This window comes from Tauraco erythrolophus, chromosome 2 (genome assembly GCF_009769465.1).
Source record: "Tauraco erythrolophus isolate bTauEry1 chromosome 2, bTauEry1.pri, whole genome shotgun sequence".
NCBI lineage: Eukaryota > Metazoa > Chordata > Aves > Musophagiformes > Musophagidae > Tauraco > Tauraco erythrolophus.
Genome location: NC_141466.1, coordinates 18,925,544 through 18,940,495, shown reverse-complemented (window position 1 = coordinate 18,940,495; position 14,952 = coordinate 18,925,544). Strand labels below are relative to the sequence as shown.

The 14,952-nt window shown below is 46.6% G+C and overlaps 1 protein-coding gene across 1 annotated transcript in view; it reads right to left on the bottom strand.

Annotated features, from left to right (window-relative positions):
- Positions 1–9,092, bottom strand: part of REV3L (REV3 like, DNA directed polymerase zeta catalytic subunit) — a 139,111-nt gene extending 130,019 nt beyond the window's left edge. The window contains 1 exon segment of the mRNA XM_086631262.1: positions 8,954–9,092. Within this exon segment, the coding sequence (XP_086487388.1) occupies positions 8,954–9,092 (139 nt within the window).
- Positions 9,093–14,952: the final 5,860 nt, after the last annotated feature.

The following is a 14,952-nucleotide window of genomic DNA, read 5'->3' as shown; positions in this document are numbered from 1 at the left end:
CAAACAATCTCTGGACTTCATGGAGAGCAAGGAGGTGGTGGGTGACAGCCAACATGGCTTCACCAAAGGCAGATCGTGCCTGACCAACTTGGTGGCCTTTTATGATGGGGTGACAACATCGGTGGACAAGGGTCGACCAATGGATGTCATCTACCTGGACTTGTGCAAAGCTTTTGACACTGTCCCGCACGACATTCTTCTCTCTAAACTAGAGAGGCATGGGTTTGATGGATGGACCACTCGGTGGATAAGGAATTGGCTCAATGGCCGTACTCAGAGAGTAGTGGTCAACGGCTCGAAGTCCATGTGGAGACCGGTCACGAGTGGCGTCCCTCAGGGGTCCATGTTGGGCCCGGCCCTCTTCAACATCTTTGTCGGTGACGTGGACAGTGGCATGGAGTGCACCCTCAGCAAGTTCGCCGATGACACCAAGCTGTGTGGTGCTGTCGACACGCTGGAAGGGAGGGATGCCATCCAGAGGGACCTCGACAGGCTGGAGAGGTGGGCCCGTACCAACCTCATGAAGTTTAACCAGGCCAAATGCAAGGTCCTACATCTGGGTCATGGCAATCCCAGGCACAAATACAGACTGGGCGGAGAATGGATCGTGAGCAGCCCTGAGGAGAAGGACTTGGGAGTACTGGTGGACGAGAAGCTCAATATGAGCCGGCAATGTGCTCTTGCGGCCCAGAAGGCCAACCGCGTCCTGGGCTGCATCAAGAGGAGCGTGGCCAGCAGGTCAAGGGAGGTGATTCTCCCCCTCTACTCTGCCCTCGTGAGACCTCACTTGGAGAATTGCGTCCAGTTCTGGAGTCCCCAACATAAGAAGGACATGGACCAGTTGGAGAGGGTCCAGAGGAGGGCCACGAAGATGATAAGAGGGCTGGAGCACCTTTCCTATGAGGACAGGCTGAAAGAGTTGGGGCTGTTCAGCCTGAAGAGGAGGCTCCGGGGTGACCTTATAGCGGTCTTCCAGTACCTCAAGGGGGCCTACAGGAAAGATGGGGAGAGGCTGTTCAGGAGGGCCAGTTGTGATAGGACAAGGGGTAATGGTTTTAAAATAGAGGGAGGTAGATTCAGGTTGGATATTAGGAAAAAATTTTTTACCATGAGAGTTGTAGAACACTGGAACAGGTTGCCCAGAGAGGTGGTGGATGCTCCATCCCTGGAGACGTTCAAGGCCCGGTTGGATGAGGCCCTGAGCAACCTGATCTAGTTGGAGATATCCCTGTTCCTTGTAGGGGGGTTGGACTAGATGACCTTTGAAGGTCCCTTCCAGCCCTAACCATTCTATGATTCTATGATTCTATGACTTTTGTCGTGGTTTAGCCTGGTGGGCAACTAAACACCACACAGCCATTCACTCACACCCCCCGCCCCCCCCCGGGAACGGGGAAGAGAATTAAAGGGGAAAAGGGAAGGAGACTCATGGGTTGAGATAAGAACAATTTAATAATAATATATACAAACAAGTGATGCACAGTGTAATTGCTCACCACTCCGTGACCAACGCCTATCCTGTCTCAGCAAAAGATCCCAAAAACAGGTAAGTCTCGATATCGCAATCCCAGATGAGCAAGAGGCTCGAAAAAAGAGTTAGAGAGAGAGAGCATTCAGAGTCCGAGAAAGAGCCCTCGGAAGAGAGTTCTGGAAGAGCAAAAGCCCTTCTTTCCAGTCAACCCTCATTTTTATACTGGGCATGATGTTGCATGATATGGAATACTCCACTGGACAATTCAGCCCTCAATCCTAAGCCTAAATTCAAACCATAAGGGAAGTTGTGGACCCTTTGACCCAGCTGTGCTCCCCACCAGCCTGTTGCGCTCCTGCACTGTGGCAAAAACACAGCAAGCCGTAAAGTCCTTGAGGTCTCAGTACCAACTATAAACATCAGTGCGCTATCAACATTCTTCTCATAGCAAATCCTAGACTAAATCCAAGCACAGAGCTCTTCTAGCTGCTAAAAAGAGAAACTAACTGTCCCAGTGAAAACCAAGACAAGCTTGTTAATCAAGCCTAGGTCTTAATGTTATAATTGTTACCACGATTACAGCTTTGGTCAATATAGAAAAAACCCACATTATTTTATCATTTACATTAATTTATTATTGGGCAGGGTAGTAGCACAGAAATAACACAGCTTGTAGACAGTAGCTTCTTCGTGGTACTATCAGTTCTGATATTCATTTGAAGTGGGACCCCAAGCAAATCCATTCTTTTCTTTGCACAGCTATACCTTGCTGTCTGTCAAGAACACGTTTGTGAAATGTGATAGCACAATTCAACAGACAGTGAAACAATTTTTCCCCATAGAACAAATGTAATATAGAGGAGACATACACAGGAACTTAAAAAACATACACAATTCTAACTCACAGGGACAGTACATATGACATGGCGGACAGAGAGGAAGAAGCAAGTTCATCAGTTGTCAACTCAACATCCAAAAATGACAGATGAGGAGGATGAGAAGCTGGCTTTTCAGAAGCTGGCTTTGCAATAGCTGGAGATACTGAATACTTAATTAAAAAAACTCTCAAAAGTTGACTACTAATTGTCCTGAGATTTTGATCAGCATATCTCCCTTAAGATGAGACCGAATCTCCAGTGACCCTGTCCAAGATTTCAGCTACTTTATCTGTGAGACCAAACACCCACTGTAAATTTTCTACTGTGAGTGTTCATGCTGCCTCTTTCCAAATGGTTACATTTTCATTGTCATCATCCTCCTTCTCAGAGGCCCACTGCACATGGAGGTCAATCAAGTCTATCAAGTTACCCTTGATAACAAAAACAAAGGACAAAACCGGGGTAATGAGAACAGTTTGCAGAACAGGATATTAAAAGATCAATACTGGAACTCTGAAACAAGAGACTGAGAAGAAACGGATAGCATGGTGTTACTGTGCCTGTTTCCTTCTTTCAGAGATCTACTCGTGTCTACTGAGACTGAAAAAATTACTAAGCAGGAGCTGTTTTTCACTGAGTGGTTTACACATTGTCTAATCCTGCCAGCCTCGGTTGTGATATGCATGTGCCACTCCGGTAAAAATAAAGAGAGATGACTATTTTCAGGCCAGTGTGTTATTTTGAGGAGGTTCATTTTACACACTGAAAAAGAAGGTATTTCAACAAGCAGCCAAAAAGCACCCTTAAGAAGTATGTAACAGAACTGGAAGTTGAAGCTGAGGTAGACAAGTTGTTAGTCTACTTCCAGGGGCACTGGTCATAAAAAACAGTCCCAAGTTATATATTAGACCAAATATAGATGCAGTTACTTTGTGAAACACCTTGAAGCCTGCAGTTCATGGCGTTCTAATGAAGTGTCAGTTACACACGTAATTTTTGATTGAATTACAAAAGCACAAATATATTCAGTGACTTGACCAAGAGGTACTCTACAGTAGCAAACAGAAGAACGGTTATGAAACCAATATCTGGATTCTAGTTAGAACATCGATTTTGTCACAGTATTTTAAGGTGTATTTAAGAAACAGAATTAAAGCGAGCTGCATATACATGGGTATCAAATTTGCTACTTAACGAGTTTCATGCCAGTGGAGCAGAATCTCACAGTTTATTCAGGCAGCCTCTCACTGCTCAAACAACTCAGCAGGCAATCTACACAAAGTACGTAACAAATGCCTCAAAAAAGGGAGAAAGTTCTTAAAAAAAAACCACAACACAACCAACAACACAAAACCCCTACAACACGCTAGAAAACACATCCTTTTAAGAACCAGGCTGATGACCTCCAGTCACATCACTGGCAAAACTCAAAATACTGAATACAATCTCAGAATAAATATATCATCTTGAATTCCTCATTCCTATTCCAGCCCTGTTCGCACCACACAGAAGCTATAAACCTCTGGAGAAGAGAGAAACAAACGGACATGAGGCTATTTTTCAAACAGCTCTTCAGAAGTGCAAGAAGCTGGGCAGTGCAAGATGCAGAAACGAGATTCTGGAAGTGAAGCTACACTGTACAATGCTGAAAATCTTCTAGGCCATGCTGCAGTCCACAAGATAACCCTATCAAAAGTTGTACATTGGTATATTTTGGGAGAGGGTGTGAAAAGGTTAAGGCAGAAGCATAAACCTCATCACAATGGCTGTATCCTATTTTACATCCTCATACCCTCACTATGAAGCCACAGAAGTGACTGGAGGGCTATTAATGAGAAGTGCTCACTTCTGAGAAATGGAATACCGGCAGAGGCAGCACCTGGAACGATGCTCAGCTGCAAACACTGGGATAATGAAGCCAGGAAGCTACAGGGAATGACCATTGCTGGACACAGTGTCTGAAATAGCAGCAAAAATGAGGGGAGAAAAAAAGTTAATCACGAGCTGAGCATGAAAACAGCGAGTTCCTGCAACAAGCTCATTCCTTCTCAAGTGAGCAGCAACGGAGGAGAGAAAGACACTGGGATGGGATCAGATATACAGCCTAGCCAGGTCAGTGAAGGGGGAAAGGGAGGGAAGAATAGAAAAAAGAAGATAAGCAGGCCCCCTCAATGAGTCATACCAGAGCTACTGCTGCTGGAAGGGAGCCAGATTTGAGCTGAAGCATTTGCCTCTGGTTTTTCCCCCTTCTCAGAAAACCAAGAAGTGAAGCCACCAAACTCAGATGTCTACCTGAAACGCATTCAGATTCTGCTGACTGTAAACCCTGACTCTAAATTACATCTAGCCTTAGAAAAACTTGGCATCAAAAGCATGCAAGAGTAACTTGAAAACACCCTCTTCTTCGGCTGAGTTTTTGTGCTGCCCTGAAGTAAGATTCACTCTTGGATCAATGATTCCATAACATAAACTACAAAGCCCTTCAAAAAGAGACAAATATACAAAGTAGCAGTTGAGGACAGTGAAGTTATGTTATTCCTCAAATCACACATTCCTTTTTCTTAGGTTAATTCCTAATCCACCTTCTCCAAAAGCCGTTCTGTCAATTGGACACACACTTGTCAGCCTAACACCCCTCAAAAGCAATTTTAAAGTGTGTACCTATTTATCACGTATTTCAACCTCGAATCACATCCAAATCAGAATTCTGATTTTTTTGAAAATATTTGAACTGTGTGTTTTACACTGCTCATTCTCATACACCAACAGGTATCTTGTATGTGGTTTACAATTAGTGTCCTCAGCTGCTTGCACTCAGTCTTGTTAAGTGAAGCGATAATTCAGCAACTTCAGCTCGTTTGTTAATATCTCTCCTAACATGACGTCTAGTCTCACCCTGATTTCTTTACGGATGGATTTATAGTTTGGTTCTGTCTTCATGCAGTTGAATAAGCACCTGACAGAAACACCCAACTGAGCATTCACATACTTATTTGGAAGTGATCAGTGAAATCTTGAGGAAAGAGTTTGAAACGGCCAAAAGCTAGTAGAACATAAATCAAAATTTTCATAGCTCCGTTCCCAGAACTTAGTAGCAAGAATGACAACTCAAGAATTACCAATTAAACAAAAGACCATACGTAAACAGAAAATTCAATTTTCTTTACGATTTCACTCTAATAAACAGGCCTTACAATTTCTCAAAAGATTGGGTTGTTTTTTGTTTTTTTTTTTACAAAAAGCATTTACAAAAATCACTAGCTAGCAGAAAAGAGATACTGCCTGAGAAGATAATGAAATTTTGTTTCACAGTTGAGCATTACCTAGTGAACTGAAAACCTATTGTTTTTAAATATAAGCAGCAATATTACGAGACTCCTTTCAAGATACAAAGACTACTATATCAAATAATCTCTACAATCTTATACAACAAAGCATGAATTTAACACTGCTTTCATTGTATTACCACCATGGCAGTGTTGTAGCATTTCTGAAAAAACACTTTTGTCCAAGTCACTATGTCAACACACATGCCAGTCTGCTTCAAGCACTAAATGGCCAAAACGGAATGAAACAACCAGCTAAAATGCATTCAAATATAAATTTTAGTAGTTTTTCACTTCAGCTTTTGTTGTTGCAGTCAGAATTTTACTCTGTATTTCACAGAACAGAAAATAGTAGGTGGATCTTTGGGCTTAAATAAAACTTTGATTCTTTGTCTTTCAAGCTCTTACGACACAAAGATGTAGGACATCAAGAGATCACTTGCATGGTCTTGCCAAATACAATGAGATTTCTTCTTCAAAAGACCTAAAGAAGTTGCCAAACGTTATGGCCAACACAGTCCATTCTAGGAGTTCATCCTTCCAGTATTTTTAATTCAAAGTCTGGTTTTACTTTTACCATACCACAAACCACTCTAATTTTATAGATTGCACCAGCAAACCTTTACAAATCAATTGCTGAGAACAGGATTACAAAAAAGCCCTCAAAGATAAGAACACTGGCAATCCTTGTCATTCATATATCTAACTGAGCACAACACCTCCAGAAGGAGGGGCAGAAAGAGCAGGAAGGTGCCTTCAGAACCAACATCCATTGCTGATACTAGACACAAGATACAGTGCTGCTAGATGTTTGACTTTCTGAACATCTGCACGAGTCACCTCCACATACCAATCAATCTCCCTTCCCTCAGCAGGTGGAATTTGGAGTCTGTTCGGAACCTGACTCCCAATTAGCTGCACAGCACGGACACACAGCTTTAGACACACTAAGATTCATGCAGAGCTAATCGTGCCGGAGGTGAAGCAGCCTATACAGACATAGCAGTTTGCTGTCATGTAGGCAGCATGGCAACTTAGCACCTTTCCCGCAGGCAAGACAGACATGTTAAACCCAATGAGAAAGGGTTATTCTTATCCAGACCAACTCAAGTGAAGACAAGCCTCACACTGCCTGTAAGCCAAACAATAAATACATCCCATTGTCCTCTATAGCATATTAGAAGCTGGTTTTACTATTTCTCTTTCCTCAAAGAAAATGTCCATGTAGATGTAAGTGATTATACTTAATTTCATTTTATATTTCAACTCATAAGTAATTGGATAGCCCTCTCTCTGAAGTCACATACACTACTTCTGACAACAGCTGCTTAGGTCCAACACCTCTGAAAAGAGACAGAATTAAATTTGTCTCCTTTTTTAAAAAGGAAAAAAAATAATGCAGAGATGTAATAAGAAGTTCTTGAAGCTTATTAGCAAACATTACTAAAGGTATAGAAAGGAAAAAAAAAGCCATTAAAAAGTTTAACAAGGAAATAAGATAGCTGTCATGCTTCCTTTGCAGACTGTAGTGGAGTGTCTTCTCTAACGAAGATGAAGTAGAAACAGTTCTAATACGCAAACTAATATTAAAGTTTATGGTTTGGGAAGCCAGGGATTTCCTACTGTGTTCCTAATAGGTGGACAACTAAATTACTTCACTGTTTACTTTATGATGCCACATTCATGATATGGCATAGCCTAAACATTTTCTTAAAAAGAAAATAAGCCTTAATGAGTTAACCACATGCACTTAGAGAAAGCCTGCTACCTGCCAGACAACCTCAGGCTCTACATTTTTTAATAATGAAATAGTTACTCATGCCATTACATAAATATTATTACATAATATCTTCTTTGTACGCAAAATTAGAACTACAATAAAATAGGTCCCACTATTTCAGTATTGTATCTATTAATCCCACTCATCTGTTTAATAATTTGGAGCTGTAGATGCATCAGATCACAACAGCTTTAATATCTCACATTCCTCTGTGCCTAAACAGAGAACAGACCAATAATTCCAAATTAAAAAAAAAACAACACAACGACCCCCTCCACACACACAAAACAGAATAAAAATCTACTCTCCTATAGTAACTAAGTGAAGGGAAAGACACCGTTACTGTGCTTTCTTATTACGTGTTTTTTGTCTTAGGTACCTAACATTTAATGTATATACCAATACCTCATTTTCAACATGTAAGTCAATAAAATACGCAGAAATACCTTAATTCCCAAGGTCAGCATTACACAACACAATTATAAAGGGATCACAAGCAGTGATGCTTAACATGTCTAACATCTCAATATTTAACGTACGGGTAAACTACAATAAATACTAAATTCATTTTCCTAAGTATTAAATTTGTCAGAAATGTATTCCAATGGTCAGAAACATACTTGAGACGTGGGAACACTATAATCCTGAGTCCACAGAGAAAGGGCAAGGAAGAAGTGGGATGTGACATTAGAAGTCTCAGGGGGCAACATGTGGCCAGCGGTTAGGACGTTCCCTTCTGCAGTGCAGCACCGATGCCTATGGTTTCACGCGATCCGTACCACGCTAGCGTACGATCAACATAACCCCCCACTTTGCAAGTACTACACAAGTCTCACTTGCGGCTACGTTCAAAGGTTTCCCCTTGTACGTTCGCTCTTTCGCTGTTCGCCCCGCAGAAAACGCACCTCCTGCTGCGCCGCCCTCACCCCCGTGCCCACACGCCGTTATCCTGCCCTTCACGGGGGTGGGGGGCGCGGGCCGGGCGGCTGCCCCCGGTGTTTGCACAGCTGCCGCCGCTCGCTCGGGGCAGCCCCCGCGCCGGCCGCATCGCGCACAAAGCCCCGGCGGCCGCGGGCCCTCCGCCCGGTCCGCACCTGCGGCCCGGCCCGGCGGCCCCCACCGCCACCGGCCGGAGGAAGCGGGGGCGGGCGGGCAGGGTGCGCGACGCGACGCGGAACGGCACCTCCGCCCGCGGCGGCGGCCGCCTGGCTCCCCCGCGGGGACACCCGGGGCAGGTTCCCTCCTCGCCGGCCGCCGCCGCCCCGCGGCGCCGGGGTCCGGCTGGGCTCGGCGCGCTCCCTCGACAGCCGCCGCTGGCAGGTGAGACGCGCCGCAGCGCCAGGCGGGGAGGAGGGGGCGCGACCCAGCCACAAAGAGCAGGAGCTGCCGCTGCCTCCGCCGCGGGGGGGCCGCCGGCGGGCCCGGCGCCAGCAGGACCCGCGCCGCAGCGGGGCCGTCCCCGCCCGCCCGGCCGGCGGCGGCGGCGGGGGTCCCTTACCTGCAGGGGTGGCGCCGAAGACTCTAACGACGGGCACCCGCCTGGTCGGGGCCTCTCGGAAGTGGGACTGGCAGGGGTCCAGGCCGGGCAGCGGGCTGCCCATGTAGTAGTCGGCAGTCACGATCCGCACTGAGAACATGTTGTTCCGCCGCCGCCGCCGCCGAGGCACGCACTGAGGGAGGGAGCGAGCGAGCGCGGAGCCCGCACGGCTCCCCCCGCCGCAGCAAGCGAGCGAGCGCAGCCCCCCGCCTGCCTCTCCTCGCCCGCCCGCCCGCGCGCACGTCTCGCCGGCGCGCGCGCAGCCCCGCGCCTGTACAGGCGCGCGCCCTCGCACGCGCCTTCTCTGTCTGTCGCCGTTCGCTCGCTCTACCCCCCCCCCTCCCGCCGCCGCCTCCTGCTGCTGCTCCTCTGGGCGCGTGCGCGGCGGCGCGCGCTCGGCCGGGGCGCCCCGCGGGCTCTAGAGCCCGCCCGGCTGCGAGCGCCTCGCGGGCAGCGCGGGCCCGTCCCCCGGCAGCACCACGGACACCGCGGCGGCGGCGGCTCCCCGGCTCCGGGCTGCAGCTGTTGTTGCCATGATGATGATGTCACGGGCTCAACCACTGGGGGAACGGGGAGGTGGACGGGCCGTGTGTTGAGGGGAGCGGCGAGCGGGGGAGGTGTCACTCCCCGGCACGCGCACCCGCCCCGTCTTTCGGGTGGGCTCAGCAGCCGGGGCGCGAGTGCGCGTGGGGGAAATCTGTCCAGCGCTTATCCTCCTCCCCTCGGTGGCGGGGCGGGGGGCGGCCCTCGGTGATTCGGCGATCGGCCGCGCGGGCTGGGGTGAGGCTGCGGAATCCCGAGCCATGGATGGGACGGTTCGGGGCGGGGAGGGCGAGGGAGCGCTGCTGGGACGCGCGACGAGGTGAAGCTGGGTCGGCCGCCATTTTGGATGCCGAGCCGCCTCGCTGCGGGAAGGTGAGGCTCCGCACGCTGCGGGGGCTAACGGAGATGAAGAACGGGGGCGAGGAGGGAGACGGTGAAACCTCCTGCCGTCGTTACTCGCGGGGAGGGGGGAAGTGGGGGCGCAGCAGCACCGCTCAGGCGGCGCTTCAGCCGAAGCCTGCGCCCCCTTTGGTTGTGACGGTCTCTGCGCATGGCGGGGGGGGAGAGGGGGGCGGCCTGTAGAAGGGCGGCGGCGGTTGGTGCCGTTGCCGAGCGCGCGGGTGGCGGCGGGGCGGGGCCGGGCGCGCTGCGGCGGAGCGGCGGAGGCCGGGCCTGGGCCGTAGCCGCGGCCGCGTCCTGCCGCCTGCTTCCCCGCGGCTTCTCCGGGCCGTTCGGCCCCGCGTCAGCAGCCTTCTCCCCCGGCTCCTCCTTCGCAGCGTTCTCCACCGTCGCGCTCCTCCCCCCTCGCTCTCTCTCAGGCCACTGGCCTCCGCGTTGCTTTCTTCCCCCGCCCCGGTCCCCGGGTTGCCCGTTACCTTCCTGCGCTCTGGGAATAAAGGTCGGGCCGGGAGCTGCCCGCGCTGTTCCCTGGGGTAATGGCGGGGGTGAGGGAGCGGTTTCCTGTCGTACCGCGGTACTGCGGCCGCAGCCTCGGGCCCTGTCCGGCTGCGGTCAGGCTCCCTATTTCTTGAACCCCGGCAGAAGCGGGCGAGACCTGAGAGCTAGGTGCCTCCTTGCCTCCCGTCGTCAATTTGGGTAAAATTTGTGAGGATTTAGGTTTCTCTTCTATGGTCCTTGGGCCTTTAGGAGAGCTTATTTTGTGTTTTCCAGCTGGCTTGTGCAGGTTTTCATTTGAAATGATAAAACCTTGAGTTGGGATTCCTGTTGCAGTCTCTTTGTGTCAGAGCTGGGGATTCGAGGAAAAGAAACGCATCAAATATCTATTAAAGAGTTGGCAGTGTGGAAGATCAGCCTATAAAAAGGCCAAATATTCTTACATAAACGTAGAATTATATTGTTACATATGCGTGCAAAACTGATATGAAACAAACATACAAATCTATAAAATCTGGCAAAAGTCCCATATGTAAAACATATGTTTCACATTTTGCTTACATATGTTTTGGTTTTAGATTTAAACAAAAGACAGGTCAGGCAGTTGCTACCCTTCATTTTTTCGTTGTAATGAACAGGAAGCTTGCCTGTCTACTCAAGGGCAGCTAATTTCCTACTCTTCCTTTGTAAGCTGTTTATTTTCTCTAGCTTACTTCTGTTTTCCTCCTTAGACTTAATTTTAGAAAAAAAAGTCAAACTGCCTAGTCATCAAGAAATCTTGTGTCACAAAAGTAGTTGAAATAGGGTTGAAACCCAAACTATTTTCATTGTATCTAAAGAATAACTGAACTGCAACTTTAATTTTTGACAGATATTTACATTTGCAAGGCTAATATTTGAAAAACCTTTGGAACTGCAAGAATACTCTTATGAATACTGAAATTTCACAAAGGCTAATAAATCACTAGGAGGTTACTGGTGAAGCATGTTAACCAACAGCATCTTTAACTCTTGTTATTTGAATACATTTTGTACTGCTGCTTAACTAATGCATTTCCCACATTTTCCATAGGACTTTGGTAGGGACGCTACTCTGTTCTTGTGTTACTACATTCTGTGCTCTGTTGTCTTTCTGTTCACATGATCATCTAACTTCCTGAGCGTTGTATCTTCCCACAAGTGATTATTTCAGCGATGACTTAATGTCTTTGAACACTGGCAAATGTGCTCTGGTGCCCATTCCTGCATGAGTTTAAGATACTGCGACATCAGCAGTGCACTTCTGTGCCAGGGAATACCTGTCCACCACTATATTCTGTTGTCATATACGCAGGCAGCAGAACATGATGCGTATCTGCACCTCAGCTGGGTCATTATGTAATCCACGACATTTAAGCTACTGGAGGATTCTGGCTTCTTCTAAATGAGTGTGATGCTGTGATGCGTGAGGTGCATGCACAAGTTCGTATCTGTAGTCCTGCTGAAGAGAAAGCAATTGCCTGCAATAAAATAGTGTAGATAGCTGGAATAACTAATTTTTCAGAAGTGTGAAGCAGGATTCCCTAAAGCATGTAATTCAGAATCTTCTATTTCATTACAAAAATTTTTATGTTGTTTATTAAATCAGAGAGAACCATGCTTTGAATTAGGATGAACTGTGGCAGACAAAAAACAGTAGGACTGAGAGAAGAACAGTTGATCCCTAACCTAGAGCCAGTTTCCTGTTCATATGAGGCATTAATTTGTTTTCTGAAAGAGTTGAATGTTACTCTCAGAAAAGAAAATTAAGTTACTTTCCTTTTTGATGTAAATAGCTTGACCCAAGTGGTAGTCTCATAGCCATGCAGACATTTATACGGAACTCACGTGCTTTCTGAGCAGCACCTTTTCAGTTTCCCTTCATTTCTTAGAGCACACTTCTGCTTTCGTATTCTTCTTGCAGTCAAGTCAAGAAGTTAGTTTGCAGGGTCACACCAAGGTAAGAATATATTTTCAGGAAAGGTTTGAGTCAGCATTGTCACGGGAGGTCTGCTGCCCTCCTCCGCATATCACTCCAAGCATTTGAAAAGCTGCATAATAAACCAGATTTGGAAACTGATCAAGGTAAAAGTGATGCAACTAAAAAATATGGGTTAGTTTTAACCTAGATGAGGTCCCGAATCTGCCTTATTATGAAGGTGTGTGAAAGCCTGTGCTTGCACAGTGGAGGAGGCAGTGCAGGGGCTGGGTTTGAGCAGCAGGAAAAAGAAAAGAGAACATTTCTTCCAGCAGTCTTGGCTTGTGGTACCTCAAGTTAATCACTAGTTTAAGTTGCTGAAGTCTAAAGGTCAGTTTAACCCTTAGAGTAGACGACAGACACAAAGCCTGTTTCTGGATTTGCTACATTTCAGCTTGTGTGTCAGGGTTTGTCTTTAGCACTTACTTGCTGATGCCCACATGTGTGTATGCATCTACTGTGTATAAATTTTCTTGTAGTTTATTACCTGAAAATGCTGACATCCTAGGATGGCAATAATCGCAAAAGGAAACATCATGGTTAGAGAGCACTACCACCCTTTTTCCCTGGTAGCTCCAAACTCTGTATGTACTCTCTCTAAGGTTTCATCCAGTCTTCTGTTATAAAGCAAGTCACCCCCCTTCTCTGTTCCTCCAGTTGCTAAGCAGCAGCTGTTGTCCTCATTAGCCAGCCATGTATTTGCATGAAAATAATCAAGCTTGAATATATAACTGCTTCTAATCATGAACAGTTAAACAGCTGTACAATAAAAAATTGAGTATTAATAGTATTAACTGACGTGTGTCTGAAAATTCAAAATTTCCCTATAAAGTAAAATCAATATAGTTTCGCCTTTTTTTTTTAACAAAAGGCACATCAGTTTTTTCTTTCTCTTAATCCTTACTATGTACCTACTTAAAAAAAAGAGTCAGAAAATGATATCTGCAGTTCGCAAAATATTTATAAATATATGTATCTGCAAATATGAGCAGACACAGAATCTTCTAGCAACTAAACGTGATGGGGGCCAGGGATATGCCACATTTTTTAAATAACTAATTATAGTAGCAGAATGCATCAGAATTTGGTGGTAAAAGTTCAGACTATCACACTAAAGTAAAATTTTGAACAGTACATCTTAACTTTAAAACTGACTTACGTATCCATATTTGCGTTCCTATTGATTTTCAGGATGCACAGTATTTCAGAGGCCTGTGGTCTGGAATCTTGGAGTGCTCTCTCAGTCCGGGATGCCCTGGTTTTACACAAACTGTATTTCTGAATGAGGGCGGAGCGTGGCCCACATGTTCTCAGGTGCTGATTTTTCAGGTGACAGAAATGTGATTTCTGCAAGGAGAATATCTGGGCACATGAATCAGGAGTGGTAACGTGGCCCACCCAGTTGATATCCTGACCTAGACAGTCAGACCATCTACACAGAATCATAGAATGGTTAGGGTTGGAAGGGACCTTAAAGATCATCTAGTTCCAACCCCCCTGCCATGGGCAGAGAAATCATGACACAGGAAGTGTATTTCCCAGTGTGCCCGGCAGACTAAGCGAACGAAAAAAGACCAAATCTTCAGACTGAAATACTTGGTGCTACACTGTGTAACTTTGTATTGCCAAACCTGTAGGTATGTCCCCACGTAAAAGAATCCATAGTCTCATGTTAGGTTCCAAGGCTCCTTAAACACGCCATGCAAGAAGTAGTCTTCTCAGTTCACAGGAGTGAGTACACTGGATGAGAAGCTGTCTAGAAATGCTGAGAAGGTGTAAATTGAATAGTCCCCTGCCCAAAGGAGTAAGGCTGAAGTCTTCTCTCAGGTTTCTCAGTCTGGAGGCCTCTGCTAGAGTTAGGTACCTAAGCAAGTACAACTTTTACCTTACTTGGGAGGTAAAAGAACAGGGAAAGATAGCTCTCTCTTCCAAGTTGAGCAGATCTGGGATTTGAAAACAGGTCTGCATTTCACACGTGAGTGCCTTAACAGTAGGTTAATTGATGAACTAATGCACCTATGCAAAATATTAGGAAAGATTAATTTCTGATAGTCTTTCATGCTTTTAAGAATACTTATTAGACTAGACATCCTAGGCGAGCTGTGCAGGAAGATTCATAGAATGGTTTGGGTTGGAAGGGACCTCAAAGATCATCTAGTTCCACCCCCCTGCCATCAGCAGGGACAGCTTCCACTAGATCAAGTAGACTCAAAGCCTCATCCAACCTGGCCTTGAACCCTTCCAGGGATGGGGCATACACAGCTCCTCTGGGCAACCTGTTCCAGTATTTCTCCACCCTCATTGTAAAAAATTTCTAACTTGTATCTAATCTAAATCTCCCCTCTTTCAGTGTAAAGCCATTTCCCCTTGTCCTATCACTACACGCCCTTGGAAAAAGTCCCTCCCCAGCCTTCCTGCAGGCCCCTTTAAGTACTGGAAGGCTGCGATAAGATCACCCTGGAGCCTTCTCTTCTCTGAGCTGAACGGCCCTAACTCTCTCAGCTTGTCTTCATAGCACAGGTGCTCC